Here is a 17,144-nt window from a genome sequence, read left to right as displayed (position 1 = left end):
AAAAAAAAAAAAAAAAAAAAAAAAAAACAATTGAAAAGTATCATGTGTTGATAAAAATAAAATTAAGAAACTGCAAATACTATGAAGGAAAATAACCAAAAGCATGCATAATTTGATCGATCTAGTCTAATAGATTTTTAGACAATCAAAGAATACATTGCACATAAATCTATCGTTAAAAGATAGACTACTATAAAAAAATAGAAAAAACAATCAATCAATAAAATATGCATAAATAACTCCCAAATCTCCTCAAATCTTGTTGTTAACATGCATATCCATGCAATAAAGCATGTTTTTTTATGTATTACATGCATAAGAAAAAAACAATGAGAGAAAAAATAGATATTTTATCTAAAGAAAAATTTCAAAATTTCTTGAATCCAGCTTCGATCCATCGATTCTCGCTTCAAATCTTGTTTTTTGTGGTTGAATCTAGTAGATCGATTCAGGTCATATGACCTTAAAGCACACAAAATCCCTTCGAAAATGAAAAAAGGAATTAAAAAAACTGAAGTTTAGGGTATTCACTTGAATGTGACACACAACAAACCCCATATCGGCCTTGTATACTGGTCATTATCTACTGATACACCTTGCTTATAGGCCGATACAACAGATATGGTGCCTTGCACTTGTCATTTTTTAAATCCATTATAGGGCGCCCTATTTATACGGACGTGTATCTGCCAATAATTTTTTTTTTTGAGAGGTAACAAGAATTTATTAATAAACCCAAAGGAGAAAAAAACAGCGGGGGACAAGATGTCACCAGAAATACAGTTTAGCACAGGTGCGAAAGACAAGGCACCACATATTACTTCAATAGCATTCATAAACCAGAAAGATTTAGTCCTAGATCACAAGGAGCCAGCCTAAAAATATCAGACTTTGTCACCCTAAAAATATCAGACTTTGTCACCCTTGCAAGGGGTAGATCACGCCCTCCTTGGCCAAACTGTCCGCCATAACATTTGCAGATCTGCGCCTGTGAGTAATCTGAGGGTGGAGCAACCGAATCAAGTCCCGGATTGCGTCAATAGTATCGTGGATACGCGATGGTCATTATGATCTATTTAAAGCCCATGCTATTGCATTTGCTAAGTCTCAGCGGCCCAAGATTGTGCTTCTCAAACCACTTAAGACCGAATAGAAGAGCCTTGCCCTCCGCTTCATCTGCATCACAAATACCCACTGGTCCCTCATAGGTCATAACGACACCGCATTCCGAATCAACCCACAACCCCCCCTCCCCCCCCCCCCCCCCCCAAAAAAAAAAAAAAAAAAAAAAAAAACACACCCACCCCTCTCCGAATACCAGCCCTACCAGGATTCCCGAAAGAACTACTGTCAAAATTCAGCTTAAACCACCCCTCTGGTGGTGGGGTCCATTGCGGAGTCACTGTGGGAGAGAATTTTCTTTTGGAGACGACCGACCGCTAGTTCCTTAAAACTGTGCAAATCGAGTAGGGCAGCCCTTCCTTTGCTTTAACCCAGGAAATTATAGCAATTTTACAATCCAATGCTATGTGTTGCCAAGATCTCTACTTGGATAAGAAGATTCTACTGTTTCTTTCCTTCCAAATATGCCAAATGATTGCATATGGTATTGCTGCCCACATATTGTTTCCTCAACAACCATGAAGAGCCCCGTTCCAGTCCATGATCGTCGTCGATATACGTCTTTGGAAAACCCATGAGAAGCCGAAAAACTTCGAAATCGCCATCCAAGTGCTGTGAGCAAATGGGCAGTGAAGTAGGAGATGATCCAGAGTTTCTTACGCATTTCTACACAGAGTACACCAACTCGCGAGGCTAAAACCGCGCCTTTTGAGTCTATCACATCCTGTTTATACACCTGTGAGCCACAGTCCACGCAAATGCCGTTACACTGGTTGGGGCTATTCGCCGCCATATGTTTGCTCTCCGGGATTTATAACCACGGCCTTCATTAAGTTTTTGGAAAAAAAGACCTCACAGAGAAACCTCTCTCCGATTCGGGAGTCCATACCCATTCATCTGAATTGTTCGGAGAGATATAGTAAGTTTCAAGAGAGTTAAGAAGCTCCGCCAGGTGGGTGATCTCCGAATCCTTAAGGTCTCGGTGGGTTCTAATATCCCAGAAACAGTTCCCAAAACTGACACCTCTCCTTAGATAATCAGAAATTTTCGATTCAGGATCAACCGCAATGCGAAACGGACCATATCACCTTTGCCAGCCTTAAATCTTATATGAGGCAGAAACAGATTATTGACACTATATATCGATTTCCACACTCCAGATCCCGATCCGGCCGAGGGGCCATGACATTCCCACTCGCCCCAACTGCTTCCATATTTATCCTTTATGATTTGATGCCAAAGAGCTTCTTTAACAGCCGATATTTTGAAATGTGTTTGCTAGTTGGTCTCTCTCTCTCTCTCTCTCTCTCTCTCTCTCTCTCTCTCTCTCGTACACCTTTAACTAAAATTTAATGTTACTTCTTTTGGGTGTTTAAAGATTGTCATGGAGTGGTTGTGTCGGCCTTTTAAAAAACTATCCATACAACAGATGAAGGGAAGTCGAGGGTATTGCTTACCAGCGTTCACTTATTTGTCAAGTGATTGGACGGAATCTTGTGGCGAAGGGGATTCAGAAAACAATTAGGTGGAAAACACTCAAAAGTAGAGAACCTTGGCGATTAAGGTGCATCATTAACGAGTTCTTTGGTACTTGTAGGTGTAAGGCAATTTCTTTTCGTCATGTTAGAAGGTAGGCCGATAATGTTGCTGATTTGTTGGCTACGGGTGGGTTTTTTTTTTTTTTTTTTTTGGGGGGGGGGGGAGAGAATAGGTAAGCCGATAATTTCTAGTCAGTTTGGTTTATAGTTGTAGCAGTTGTATATGGATTTGTTCTATAATCAGCAATTCAGTTCCATGTCTCTTGGGGTTACTATGTCTATCTTTGATGATGTTTCAACTTAGTTGTCTCCAATCTTCTAGGTATGGACCTAAGTTAAGAATTCTGTTTTTTTGCCATTTTGTTTTGGCCACTCAACGGAACGCTTTGGTGTTTCGGCCGTTTTGTTTCGATGTGCTACGACGACCGAATTTTTTTAATAGTTAAAAATATCAAAAAATCCAAAAAAATTAGAAATTGTAAAAAACTGGAACAACATGCTCATCCTCTGCAACCCATACTTAAAGGAAAATCACTATCAGCTGAAATGCCTGTATTGACTAGTGCCCGACTAGATTAACAATTTTTAGGGACCAAATTATGAAATCTTTTTTACCGGACTTTTGGGATTTAATAATGTTTGGACGTTATAGAATTTATGAATTTTTAAAATTAGAAAAATACCACATCATTTCGAAGTTAAGATTTTTACCTAGCCCGATTTTTTTGAATTTTGTACTAGAATTGCAAAGTTGTCTTTTTATCCTTTTAGAATTGGGTCTTGAAACTATTTTTAATAAATCCAAATGGGGGTATTCTGTTATTTACATGTAAATCTTAAGCATTTACTTAAATGATTTTACATGTAAATGCTAAGAAGAGAAAATAAGAAGAGAGGAGAACTAAGAAGAGGCAAGAAAAAGAGAATAAAAAAAACTAAAATGAGGTATTCGGTTGAAATTTTGCCCTGTTTCGGCTGAAACACCGTGTTTAACAAAAATGGTAAACGTACCGTTTCCGTTCCAGATTTCTGTCCAAAACAAAATGTTTCGTCCATCTCGGACAAAATGAAACGAAATTAATAACTTAGGGATGGACCCAGTCTTACTATTTGTCTGATGTGTGTGTTTTGCAGATAAAACACATCTATCCACTGAAATGATGCTAACATAAGCTTGAGCAGGCTAAAAAAAGACAGCTTTACATCTTGGCATGAATATATGCAGTTATTAGGGTTGGCATTTGTTATGTAGTTTATCAACTTGTTTACACTGCTCTTGTCTGTTTGGATCAATATAGTTCTTCTGTAACATTGGGTTGTTGTTATTCATGAAATGACGTCTTTCTAGTCGCCCTCAAAAGACTTTGATTGGAGTTTATATTGAATTAAATTGTATAGCTGCATAAAACAGAGAATAGTGTCAGTTCTATGGTTGCCTTGTGGTATGATGGTTGTCGTTTTTATTTTTATCAGCTGTGTATGATACCATACTGTTATTACTTTATAGGTTCCTGTAGCAAATGGAAATGGATCATACCCTTTTTCCCTTGCTGTTCCAAGAAATACAAGGTTCTTATTTTCCAGCACTGTGGTTACCCCAGCTAAGGCCATCGCCAAATCAATTGTAAGAAGATGCTTGTCGTATATTTTCACAACACTTTTTCTTAGTTGTTTTGAGGATTTGCGAATCTATCGTGAGGCATGACTTTACAGTTGTTGTAGATCCACTCATGCAATTTCTTGAGTCATGATGTATCATATAATTGGAAACTATCACAGGTGTATCTATTAAAGCCTGGGAGTTCGGCACAAGTGTACTTTGAGAAAATGGCAAACCTCTTAGAGCAGTATGTATTCCGACATTTTCAAGCTAATTTCCCTGTTTTGTTTCTCAATGCATATGAATTGTTGATGACTGCTATTTAACTTTCACTGCGACCATGTTTTGTTGTTCTAGATATTACCATCCATCAAATGGGGGTCGTTGGACTTACTCATTAGAGCGTTTCTTGCGGTACTTGGTAATCTTCTTTCAAAAACGACTTCAGCATGAGCAACAGTAAGAAATCTTCTTAGATGATGATATGAGAGCTCTTCTTCAGTTAATATGCTTGGAAAAGTAGCTGCTTATCCTACTAAAATAATTTTATTACAGAAACAAAGATGAGAATAAACAGGCTGAACTGTATCTGGGAAGATCAGAAAGAAGATCTTTTGTTGAAGTGGTATTAAAGTTAATTGATCGTGGTCAATATAGCAAAAATGAATCTCTTTCTGAAACTGTTGCTGCTGCGACTTCCTTGTTAGCGTATGTGGAGCCTTCTTTGGTTCTTCCATTTATTGCTTCTCGGTTCCATCTGGCCTTGGAAACTGTGAGTATTTCTTTCTGTGTTGATCTTTCATAATATTGTTAGGATTAATCAACTTAAACATTTCTTTCTCTCCCTTGTAGAGATTCAGGTTTTTTACTTTTTCTTTGCCCGAGGAGACATTTTCTAATAAGCATCTCTACACGACAAAGCTATAGTGTTTTCATAAAGATGTCTCCCTTTTAAATGTTCTCTCATTTCTCCACTGGCTTCATTGAATTTATATTTTACTGTTCAGGTGACGGCCACCCACCAATTGAAGACTGCTGTCACATCAGTGGCATTTGCTGGCCGAGCACTCTTCCTTGCTTCCTTTTCAGTTCCTCCATCTGCAGACGACCTTGGCAGTTCTATTGTGTTCATTGATCTTTTAATGGTTTCTTTATCCAATTCATTACTTGGTATGGATGCTAATGATCCTCCGAAGACGCTGGCAACCATGCAATTGATTGGTTCTATATTTTCCAATGTAAGTATCAGAATACTTTACATATGCATGCTTATTGTGCCTAATATGGTTCCTCTTCATCTAATTATGATGTTCTGATTGCAGTTAGCTGCATTGGAAGATAATGAAAATGGGCCTGCATTTCTATCAATCATCAATTTTTCTGAATGGCTTGATGAGTTCTTATGCCGTCTATTTTCTTTGCTTCTTCACTTGGAACCAAGCAGTGTTTTGTAAGTAATGGCATTTAAAAATCAGTGGGTTTCTTATGATTTCTTGATTCTCCCTTCTAGTTTGCTTATTCGACCTTATATTCCTCATAGTTGTCATTTTAGTTTCTTCACTTGAGAGTTACTCTAACCGTGTAATGGGCACTCTGCAGAAATGAAGGCACCCACACATCATTAACCTCGGGAACTTTCCTGGTTGAGGATGGCCCATATTATTTCTGCATGTTGGAAGTCCTATTTGGGAAACTGTCTAAGCCCTTATATAGCCAGGTTCGAGCTCTTATGCTTGAGTACAGGGTTCAGAAGTATATTCACATTTTGTCTATATGGGTCATGCTGTTAATCTCTATACCTGTTATTTGCAGGCATTGAAGAAGATTTCCAAGTTTGTTAAGACTAATATTCTTCCTGGAGCTGTTGCTGAAGTTGGGCTTCTTTGTTGTGCATGTATTCACTCTAATCCTGAAGAGGCAGTTGTTCACATTATCGAACCAATCTTGTTGTCTGTCATCTCCTCTTTAAAAGGAACCCCTGTATCAGGTTTTGGTGGAAGAGGATTTTCTGATGGATCATTTTCAACCAAGGTTTTTCTTACACGCAATCTTTACTTGATTGTTTTGTGTCTTCCTGGGATTTCTTTCATGAACTACAAATTAGTTGCAGGCAGCACTTTCTCCAGCCCTGGAAACAGCAGTTGACTACCAACTGAAGATATTATCGGTTGCCATCAGTTATGGAGGTCCCGTGTTACTTCATTACAGGGATCAATTTAAAGAAGCAATCACATCTGCATTTGAGGCTCCTTCTTGGAAGGTATTTAGCTGTCCTTGACATTGTAATATGTGTGTGTGTGTGTGTGGGTGCGTGCGTGCGCGCGTGCGTCCGTTATGCATTCACTGGTTCTTGGAATTCAATGTATCCATGTTCATTTACCATGTTATAGGTTAATGGAGCTGGTGATCATGTTCTTCGATCCCTCCTTGGTGGCCTCGTCCTTTATTATCCCATTGACCAGTATAAGTATGCGCACACGTTCTCTTTCTCTTGGATCGTATCAGCCAGAGATTTGCATGTTTGATACATTGTCTAGTTTTTACTTTTTACCTTTCTGGTACCAGACTGTAATTACATGCCTGATGTCCAGATGCTTTTCACGCCATTCTGCTGCTGCTTTAATAGAAGAATGGATTAGCACCAAAGATTATCCGAAAGAAGAGCTGTCAGTGGACCCTAAGTGGCACATTCCTAGTGATGATGAAATATTGTTTGCGAATGAACTTCTGGATCTGCATTTTGGATCAGCTTTAGATGATCTTCTCAGAATATGTCAGACCAAAATTCACTCAGAGCCAGGTAGGTCAAATACTATCTCCTGTTAGATTTGTTTTGTTGTGATGCACTGTATGTTTTACAGTTGGACATATCTAATTGTACTTGAGCTTTACAATGATGGCAAATTTACATCTATGCCTTATTGGAAGGGTACACTTATTTCTACAATGTCCTGTAGTTTATTATTGTTTCTTACTTAACATAGAAGTTGAGCATTAACTAATTAGATTCATATCCAGAATTGTAAGGTTCATTTTTATTTTATGGGTTGCGATTTTAATAATGTCCCCATGTGTTTTGTATCCATATGATCACACTATTCTGACTTAATAAAATTTTCCATACAGGAAACGAGAAGGAGCACTTAAAAGTGACCTTGTTGCGCATTGATTCTTCATTGCAAGGCGTTCTGTCATGTTTACCTGATTTCCGTCCATCCTCTAGGAATGGGAGGACCAAAGATGCAAACTATAGTTCTTTCATAATCGCTGGAGCAACAGGTTCAACTGTTGGGAGTTCTGGACTGAGAGAAAAAGCTGCTGAGATTATACATGTAGCTTGCAAGTAAGATTTTATGTCCGTTGTTTCATTTTCGTAGTCTTCTGATTTTGTACTTGGTTTGATTTGCTGGATCTCACTGGTTGATGAACATTGAGCAGATACTTAATTGAAGAAAGATCAGATGATAGCGTCCTTTTGATACTCATTATCCGTATAATGGATGCTTTAGGAAATTTTGGTATGCTCACTGTGATTAAATGTAGTACATCCATATGTTTTGATGTCCTCATCAATATGTTTTCTGATATCACAGTAGCTGTGGCTTTTTGGTACTTTCTGTATATTGTTTCTTCATGCGGTTCCCTGTATATGTAACCCATTGCACAGGTAGCTTGGAATATGATGAGTGGTCTAATCACAGGCAGGCCTGGAAATTGGAATCTGCTGCCATTATAGAGCCTCCATCTAATTTTATTGTTTCCTCTCATGCTCGAGGAAAGAAAAGGTGAGATCCTTTCTTATTGTGACTTCCTTGTGCCTTTATTCAAACTAAAATAAAGCTCGTAGCATTTTACATCTTGAAAGCATATTCTGTTCTTTTGCAGGCCTAGGTGGGCACTTATTGACAAGGCATACATGCATAACACATGGCGATCCTCACAATCAGCATATCATTTATATCGCACAAATAGCAATTTATCTCCATCAGAGCACGTGGTTCGTTTGATGGATGATCTTTTGAATCTCTCTTTGCATAATTATGAAACCGTTCGCTCGTGAGTCCTTCCATCCTTTTCTTTTACTAAAATGATCATTTGGGAGTATTATATACTAGTTTACAAACTTTAGGTGAAAATCATGCGGCTATGCTGGTATGTAATATACTTAATACTTTTTATGATTTTGTAGAAAACCGCCGTGCACCTCTGAGTGTTAAGAAGTACTAAGCCATTTTTTAAGCCACATAAGAGCTGAAGGTTGAATATGATAAGTAGGTATCTAGAATTTGGCAATATTGGAATGACATTGGTGGGAGGGATCAATTCAAGGTGTTGAGTTGGATGTCTTGAATTCAAACCCGATCGGAGTCCAAAATATTGTGTGTGTGACCCGGATAAGGCCCACTTGGACCGGCCCGTTTTATGTGTTTTTTTCGGCCCTATAATACTAACTTGTGGCTCGCTTTATATAAAGGGGATTTTAGAGCTTATTTCGTATGCAAGTCTTGTAAAGAGGATTGAGAGCTCAAAAGAAAGGGGAAAAGGGTGTGCTAGGGGTTTCTAGTGGGTTTGGTGAGAGAGACACTGATCTTCTCTTGTAATCTCTTGATTTTATAGTGGACTTTCTCGTCGCCTTTGCCGTGGAGCAGGCTTTGCCGAACCATGTAAATCTTTGTGTCTTTTGTGTGTTTGCTTGTATTTGTTGTTTCGTTTTGCTTTGCCATTGAAATCGTAGATCGCGTATGAAGAGGGATTTTTCACAACACGAGGTTTGTCGCATGAACAAAAAAAGGGAAAATTAGTCCTTTCCATAGCACCCCAATCAAATTAGTAAACCCCATGCCTTGGTGTGGAGCTTCAATGAAGATATGGGACCAATTTGGGAGTTAGAAGTCTAAATAGATAGTTTTAGTTCATGTTTTAAGTGAAAATGGTCTTTTTTTAAATGGGCGAAAGTTTCATTGATATAAAGACCGAGATAGTTCATTACAATAATACTAAAACGCAAACGAAAATACAACCAAATATGAATAAGAAAAGAGAGAGATAATAGACACTAAACGCAAGCCAAATTGTCAAGGCGGGAAGAAGTCATATTGCTCCAAAGACTCCAAGAGGACACCACGCCTACCTAAATTATCCGCTACCTCATTGGCGGATCTTCTAATATGAGAGAAGCATACCAACGAAGGGCTGACAATATCTTGAATTTCCTCGAAATAAAAGGCAATGCGCCAAGGATAGACATGAGACCCCCTCAACCAACGAATCACATTAAGTGAATCCTCTTCCACCACTACCTTATCCAAATTCTCTTTTGCAGCAAGCCTTACTCCTTGGAGAGACGCACGAATCTCCACCTCGTTTGAATCTGCTATCCCAATAGGCCCAGCAAAAGCCCACGAAACCAATCCCAAGTCGTCTCTAAGGACACCCTCTATACCACTGGCCCAGGATTTCCCAAGCTAGAACCGTCTAAGTTAAGTTTCAAGAAACCCCCCGCCGGAGGTTCCCATGGTTGAATAATTGAAGGCCGAGCTTTCGCACTCACACATACTTCCCTCCACCTGTTCTATAGATAAAAAATGGCCAGTAAAAACTTGAAGCAAGGGAAAGTTTTGACCCAAAAATTGTAAGAGCGATTAACTTCATGAAAAGGTGAAGGGGACTTCTGACAATGCCCTTGAATATTCGAGCATTTCTCTCCTTCCATAGAACCCAAATAACTATAAGGAAAGAAATATTCCACAATATTCTTCCTTTTAATCTCCAAGGAGCCAACTGCTAGCTTTCCAAGACATCTATGAGATGTATTGGGAATGCCTAAGAGATACCAAATCTGCGCAAAAGCCCACTCCAAATCTCTCTAGCAACCTTGCAGCGGACCAAAAAAATCACTTGAACCACTTATTTGACTTGTTGTACGGATAGGGACTCCACCTAATCCGAAGCAGAATGAGTGAGTGAGGATAAGAGTTAGCCAAGCATATAGACTTCAGAGTGAGTTGAGTTTTAAATTGTTGTGTTTTTTTTGGGTGGTGTCTGTGCGGGTGGGTTGGGGCGGGGGTGTTTGTAGCTGTAGAGAGTTGAGTAAATCAGTGATGGTATGGATGAGTGAACTCAAGAAAGTGTAGAAAGGCCAACACAACTAAGGTTAGGGGGGGGGGGGGGGGGTCAAAACTGGAGAGTTATGAGTTTAGGGTTTCAGAGCTCTCTGGGTTCTCTCTCTCTCTCTCTCTCTCTCTCTATATATATATATATATATATATACTAGTAAAAAACCGACAAAGAACTGTACGGACCACATCATATGTTGATCCAAACCGCCCATGTGATGGAACACAACATCAATAGGTTGTGCCCGTAAAATCATTTCCATAGGTTGATCCTAGCCCTCCAATCTATAGAGGTTTCCATAATTAAAAAAGCATAAAGGAGGGGGGTAGGATTGAAATTATGTGGCTTTAATGGGTGCCTTTGTTAAAAAGCATAAAGGAGGGGGTAGGATTGAAAATATGTGGGTTGAATGGGTGCCTTTGTTTAAAAAAAGTTAAAAAAAGTGATGTGTACTTCTCATAGAATTTTGGGAGAAATTCAAATAATTCTCTCCTTTTCTCTTCTGCTATATATATATATATATATATATATATATATATATATATATATATATATATATAGAGAGAGAGAGAGAGAGAGAGAGAGAGAGAGAAAATTGTTGGTGCGCTTAAGCTCACCATTTTTTTGGTGCGCTTAAGTTGTTATAACGCCTCCCATTCGTTTAAATGTTTGGGTCCCGCTGGGTCCCGCTTAAGCGCACCAATGGGAGGCGTTATAGCAACTTGAGCGCACAAAAAAATGGTGTGCTTGAGCTCACCAACAGTTTTCTCATATATATATATATATATATATATATATATATATATATAGAGAGAGAGAGAGAGAGAGAGAGAGAGAGAGAGAGAGAGAGAGAGAGGAAACTGTTGGTGAGCTTAAGCGCACCAAACTTATGGTGCGCTTAAGCTCCCCAATCACATGGGTCCCACAGCTCCATAGGTGATCCAAACCATTCATTTGCAAGACTTAATCATAGATAGGGTGTGTACCAAAAATCTGCTCCATAGGATCATCCTAACCCCTCCATTTGTGGAGGACAAAAAATGGGCAGATTTGTGGACAAACACTGTTTGTCCATTTTGTCCTTCACAAATGGAGGGGTTAGGATGATCCTATGGAGCTGATTTTTGGTACACACCCTATCTATGATAAGGCCTTTCAAATGAATGCTTTGGATCATCCTAACAAAGTGGGCCCCCATGTGATTGGGCGCTTAAGCGCACCATAACTTTGGTGAGCTTAAGCGCACCAACAGTTTCCTCATATATATATATATATATGAGGAAATTGTTCCTAAGCTGTAGCTTATCTAAGCTATAGCTCAAAAACACATGTGGCCCCACATTTTTTTGGGGATTCAAAGCATTCATTTGGAAGGCCCTTCCATGGATAGGGTGTGTACCAAAAATCATCCCTATAGGATCATCCTAACCCAATCAAAGGTGGAGTGGAAAATGGACAGACACTGTGTGTCCATGTTTCCGCCCATTTTTTCCCTCAACAGATGGCAGGGTTAGGATGATCCTATAGGGCTGAATTTTGGTACACTCCCTATCTATGGAAGGGCCTTCCAAATGAATACTTTGGATCCCCAAAAAATGTGGGGCCACGTGTTTTTGAGCTATAGCTTAGATAAGCTTATCTAATTTATAGCTTAGGAACACTTTCCTCTCTCTCTCTCTCTCTTTATATATATATATATATATATATATATATATATATATATATATATATATATATATATATATATAGCCTTAAGACCATTTTTACACATGTTATGATATGAATGGAAAAAAGATTTGCTTATTGAGTTTCTCTTCTCTTCTTGTCTTGATGTGATGCTTTGATCACCCGTTGGTGTATAGCCTTTGGTTTTATAGGTCTGATGCCCTCGGTTTATCCTTCTTCCTTCTTTTTTGATCGAATTTCTACCACTCCCATTGATGTGACTTTTCCATGTCAATGGATAGATTGAATCAATCTTGACCATTGGATTTCTAAGAAGTGTTCTTGAGAACCAACGGTCAGATCAACTAGATCTTGATTGGGATTGACTATGTTAACCCTAATTGTGAATATTGAGACATATTGGAGTTTGAATTTGATCTATTTTTAGAAATTGCGTGAAAACTCCAAATTTGACCATAATATTGGGTAATTTGCATAGCTTAGTGATTTGATTCGACTTTATTAATCCTACCACATATTTGGTATTAGAGCATTGGTTCAATGGCTACTAGAAGTGGTAGAACCTATAGAGGAAGATTGTCCGATAAGGATAGTGATGATCTCATATTTGGGTTAATTGATAGAGTTAACCTTTTTAGCAGCAACAACTAAACAGAAACTCTAATCGAGATGGAGATTATGTAGCCAACGCTGAGAATTTTGCTTACCAAGGAGCAAGGTTTTAAATTTTGGTTTTGGAACCCATTTCGGTCGGGGACAAAATCCAAAATTTCAGCCGAAATCTGAAATTTCGGGCCGAAATCCGGTAACGATAAAAAACAGAATATTTTATTCCGTACTAAATTTCGGCTGAAATTTCGGGAAAATATTATTTAATTGTTAAATTCCTTGATTTTCGTGTCAAATTTCGGAAAAAAGAAATTTCAGGCCTAAATTTTGAAATTTCGGGCCAAAATTTCGAAATTTCGCCCGAAATAAAATACCATTTCAGGTTTTATCGATTTCGATTTCGGTATCCACCGAAACCTGAAATTTCGGACCGAAATTTAAAACCTTGCCAAGGAGACCACATACCTAGAGTGAATAACCCATATGGAGAAGAAAATTGCCAAGGGTTCCACACCTATAACTGTCCCTAGTTTTGCTCGTACCACAAAAATACCAATTGTTCTCGTACCAACAATTGGACACAAGAAATTCTTGAGAGAAATAGGTATGAAGTTTTGGATCATTTAGTGGGTGACATAACAAAGATGGTTAGGATGGATGTACCTGAATTCAAGAGAACTCTTGAGTCTTGATGCACAACTAGTATTCCTTGTTTGGCTAACCGTCATGGTAGAATGCTTTGAATGACATGATATGACCAATGACCAAAGGATAAGGGTTGCAAAAATGAAATTGGTAGGTCATGCTAAGATTTGGTGTAGAAATGTTGAAATAGGTATGAAGCCTTGTATATTCTGAGAACAAAAATACCTCCACGTAGACAATGAGATGAGATGAGAAACCAAACTCATACGCTAGTACCTTCTTTGGGATTTTCAAGATAGACTCTTTTATCAACTATGTTAGAGAGAATGGATGAAGAGGAAGAAAGTGAGTTAGGGAAAAACTCCCCCTCACTTATGTATTTATATAAAGAGAGAATGTTAGACATGACAAATATTCCCTAGGGCCTATACATAACACTCCCCCTCAAGCTGGAATGTAAATGTCAAACATTCCTAGCTTTGCTACAAATGCCATTTAATGCCGGATGAAGTGACAATCGACCTCAATATGTTAGATCCTCTCATGGAAGACTGGATTTGTGCCAATGTGAATCGCAGCCTTGTTGTCACAATATAACTGAGAAGGAGATGATGGAGGAAAGCCAATCTCTGACAAAAGAGAGCGTAACCAAATAAGCTCTCCACTTGTGTGGGCCATTGCTCTATATTCAGATTCAGCATTAGATTTAGAGATAACATCCTGCTTCTTACTTCGCCATGATACAAGGTTACCTCCCACAAATGTGCAATACCCTGTGGTAGATCTCTTGTCAGTTGGAGATCCTCCCCAATCTGCATCTGTGTACCCTTCTATCTTCTGATGTCCATACTTCTTGAACAACAAACCTCTACCTGGAGCACTTTTCAAGTACCGAAGAATCTGAAGAACTGCTGCCCAGTGTGAAATACGAGGTGAACTCATATGTTGGCTGACAAACCCAACAACTAAAGAGATGTCTGGGCGAGTGACTGTAAGCTAGATAAGTTTACCAACCAACCTCCTATATGTGCCAGGATCATCTAATAAGTCTCCTTCTTCAGGAAGTAATCTTACATTTGGGTTCATAAGAACTGAGGGAGGTTTCACTCCAAGATAACCTGTCCCCTGAAGTAAGTCCAAGACGTGTTCCCTCTGTGAGAGGGAGATCCCCTTGGTAGAATACGCTACTTCAATGCCAAGGAAGTATCTAAGACAACCCAAATCTTTGGTAGAGAACTCTGTCTGCAAGAAAGTTTTCAATTTCTGGATCCCCACTATCACTGCCAGTAATGATGATTTCATCAACATAGACTATCAATAGCACAAAACCAATTGCAGACTGACGGCTGAAGACTGAATGATCAACTGCACATTGCTTCATGCCAAAGCGCATGATAGCATCACTAAACCTCCCAAACCATGCTCTAGGGGACTGCTTGAGGCCATAGATGGATTTCTTCAATCGACATACGGAGGAAGACATCTCCCCCTGAGCAGCATACCCAGGAGGTTGCTCCATGTGCACCTCCTTCGTGAGCTCACCATGAAGGACTGCGTTCTTAACATCTAACTGATGTAGAGGCCAGCCATGGTTGACAACAAGAGACAGGAGAACACGGACAGAGGGTATCTTCGCAACCGGCGAAAAAGTCTCACAATAGTCCACACCAAAGGTTTGAGTATAGCCTTTGGCAACCAAGCTCACCTTAAGGTGCTCAACAGACCCATCAGGCAAGTACTTAACCGTGTAAACCCAACGACATCCCAACAGTACGAGCAGCAGGAGGAAGAGGTACTAAATCCCAAGTCTGATTGGCCTGAAGGGCCTCCATCTCAAGATCCATAGCTAGGGGTGGCAACGGTTCAGTTTCGGTTTGGTTTGACCCCCAAACCGAAATTTGAATTGGTTTGGTTCTACCGAACCGAAACCGAACCGAAATTTGAATCGGTTTAGTTGAACCAAACCGAAACCGAATTTTCAGTTAGGTTTCGGTTCGGTTCGGCCAATTTCGCCACCCCTTACTCATAATAATTGGAAATCGGGGGCCATGGTTCAATTTGAAATTTGAATCGGTTTGGTTCTACCGAACCGAAATTTGAATCGGTTTGGTTTAACCAAACCGAAACCGAATTTTCGGGTCGGTTTCTGTCCGGTATCGGTTCGGTTTCGATTGGATTGCCACCCTTATCAATAACTGCCCGTTACCTCGGGTGATCAAGTGCTGCAGGCAAGGACTGTGGCAAAGAAAAAGAAGACAAGTGTTACGAGAGAGATTGAGAAAAGAGAAAAGTGAGTTAGGCTGTCTCCCCCTCACTGATTTATTTATATATTTAAATACAAAGTACAATTACTAGAATGCGCCCATACTAGGCTTATTCTAACACTCCCCCTCAAGCTGGAATGTATAAGTTATACATTCCTAGCTTGCTACAAATGTCACTCAACTTTGCTTTATTCAATGGCTTTGTGAACATATCAGCCAACTGTTCTGCATAACGAGTGAATGCAGTACGTATCTCCCCCTTCTGAATTCTCTGACGAATGAAATGACATTCAACTTCGATATGCTTTGTTCGCTCATGGAAGATTGGATTTGTCGCAATATAGATGGTAGCCTTGTTGTCACAATACAACTATGAAGGCGAAGGAAACACAATACCAATCTGAGACAGGAGTGATCTCAACCAGATAATCTCTGTACTAGTGTGTGCCATTGCTCTAGATTCTGCCTCAGCACTTGACTTTGCAATGACAGACTGCTTTTTGCTTTTCAATGAAACCAGGTTGCCTCCCACAAAGGTACAATACCCGGTAGTCGATCTCCTATCTGCAGGAGATCTAGCCCAATCAGCATCAGAAAACCCTTGAATTCGTAGATGACCATGTCGTTTGAATAATGAGCCCTTTTCTAGTGCACCCTTCAGATATTTGAGGATTTGAACAACTGCACTCCAGTGCGAAGTACGAGGGGAGGTCATGTACTGACTGACCACCCCAACGGCATAGGATATATCAGGATGAGTAACAGTAATGTATATGAGCTTGCCCACAAGCCTTCTATACCTACCAGGATCCTCCAACAAGTCACCCTCTTCTGAACTAGTTTTACATTGGGATCCATAGGTGCAAACATATGTTTTACAGCAAGATTTCCTGTTTCCTCCAACAAATCCAAAACGTACTTTCTTTGTGATAGAGATAAGCCACTAGAGGAGTATGCTACTTCTATCCCAAGGAAATATCTAAGACGTCCTCACTCCTTTGTAGCGAACTCTTTTTGTAAGAGAGCCTTCAGTTTCTGAATTCCCCCCGAGTTACTACCTGTAATAATGATATCATCAACATATACAATCAACAGAATGCATCTTGCTGAAGACTGATGACTGAATACTGAATGATACACATCACACTGTTTCAGGCCAAACCTCATAATTGCCTCATTAAATCTGCCGAACCATGCTCGTGGAGACTACTTCAACCCATATAAGGATTTCCTGAGGTGACAGACGGAAGAGGACAACTCCCCTGAGCAACATACCCTGGAGGTTGCTCCATATACACCTCTTCAAGGTGGTCGCCATGCAGAAAAGCATTCTTCACATCTAACTGGTGAAGATGCCAGCCATGATTGACTGCAAGGGACAGGAGAACACGAACTGCAGGTATCTTCTCAATTGGAGAAAATGTGTCATTATAATCAACTCCGAAAGTTTGAGTGTAACCCTTAGCAACGAGACGAGCCTTCAGTTGCTCAACAGTACCATCAGGCAAATATTTAATGGAGAACACCCAACGGCAACCAACAGGTCGAAGCACCAGCAGATAG

At 39.6% G+C, this 17,144-nt stretch overlaps 1 protein-coding gene across 2 annotated transcripts in view; it reads left to right on the top strand.

The window, feature by feature from the left end:
• Nucleotides 1-17,144, top strand: part of PA200 (proteasome activating protein 200) — a 42,120-nt gene that overhangs the window by 9,876 nt on the left and 15,100 nt on the right. Inside the window, exons 7-21 of one of the 2 annotated variants that reach the window (XM_077361439.1) lie at nt 4,168-4,284; nt 4,440-4,507; nt 4,618-4,719; nt 4,816-5,032; nt 5,268-5,498; nt 5,583-5,710; nt 5,860-5,977; nt 6,073-6,291; nt 6,371-6,520; nt 6,651-6,727; nt 6,852-7,060; nt 7,387-7,603; nt 7,699-7,778; nt 7,928-8,045; nt 8,146-8,316. In XM_077361439.1, coding sequence (XP_077217554.1) covers nt 4,168-4,284; nt 4,440-4,507; nt 4,618-4,719; nt 4,816-5,032; nt 5,268-5,498; nt 5,583-5,710; nt 5,860-5,977; nt 6,073-6,291; nt 6,371-6,520; nt 6,651-6,727; nt 6,852-7,060; nt 7,387-7,603; nt 7,699-7,778; nt 7,928-8,045; nt 8,146-8,316 — 2,222 coding nt within the window. Of the gene's footprint in view, nt 1-4,167; nt 4,285-4,439; nt 4,508-4,617; nt 4,720-4,815; nt 5,033-5,267; nt 5,499-5,582; nt 5,711-5,859; nt 5,978-6,072; nt 6,292-6,364; nt 6,521-6,650; nt 6,728-6,851; nt 7,061-7,386; nt 7,604-7,698; nt 7,779-7,927; nt 8,046-8,145; nt 8,317-17,144 lie in introns of both variants that reach the window. The other variant, XM_077361438.1, reaches the window with a different exon arrangement.

This window comes from Tasmannia lanceolata, unplaced genomic scaffold, assembly GCF_043159265.1.
Source record: "Tasmannia lanceolata isolate RefF3 unplaced genomic scaffold, GAP_Taslan_0.1 ptg000018l, whole genome shotgun sequence".
In the NCBI taxonomy this organism is placed as follows: Eukaryota; Viridiplantae; Streptophyta; class Magnoliopsida; order Canellales; family Winteraceae; genus Tasmannia; species Tasmannia lanceolata.
The sequence above is the reverse complement of the archived record's forward strand: the minus strand, read 5'-3'. Positions and strand labels throughout refer to the sequence as shown.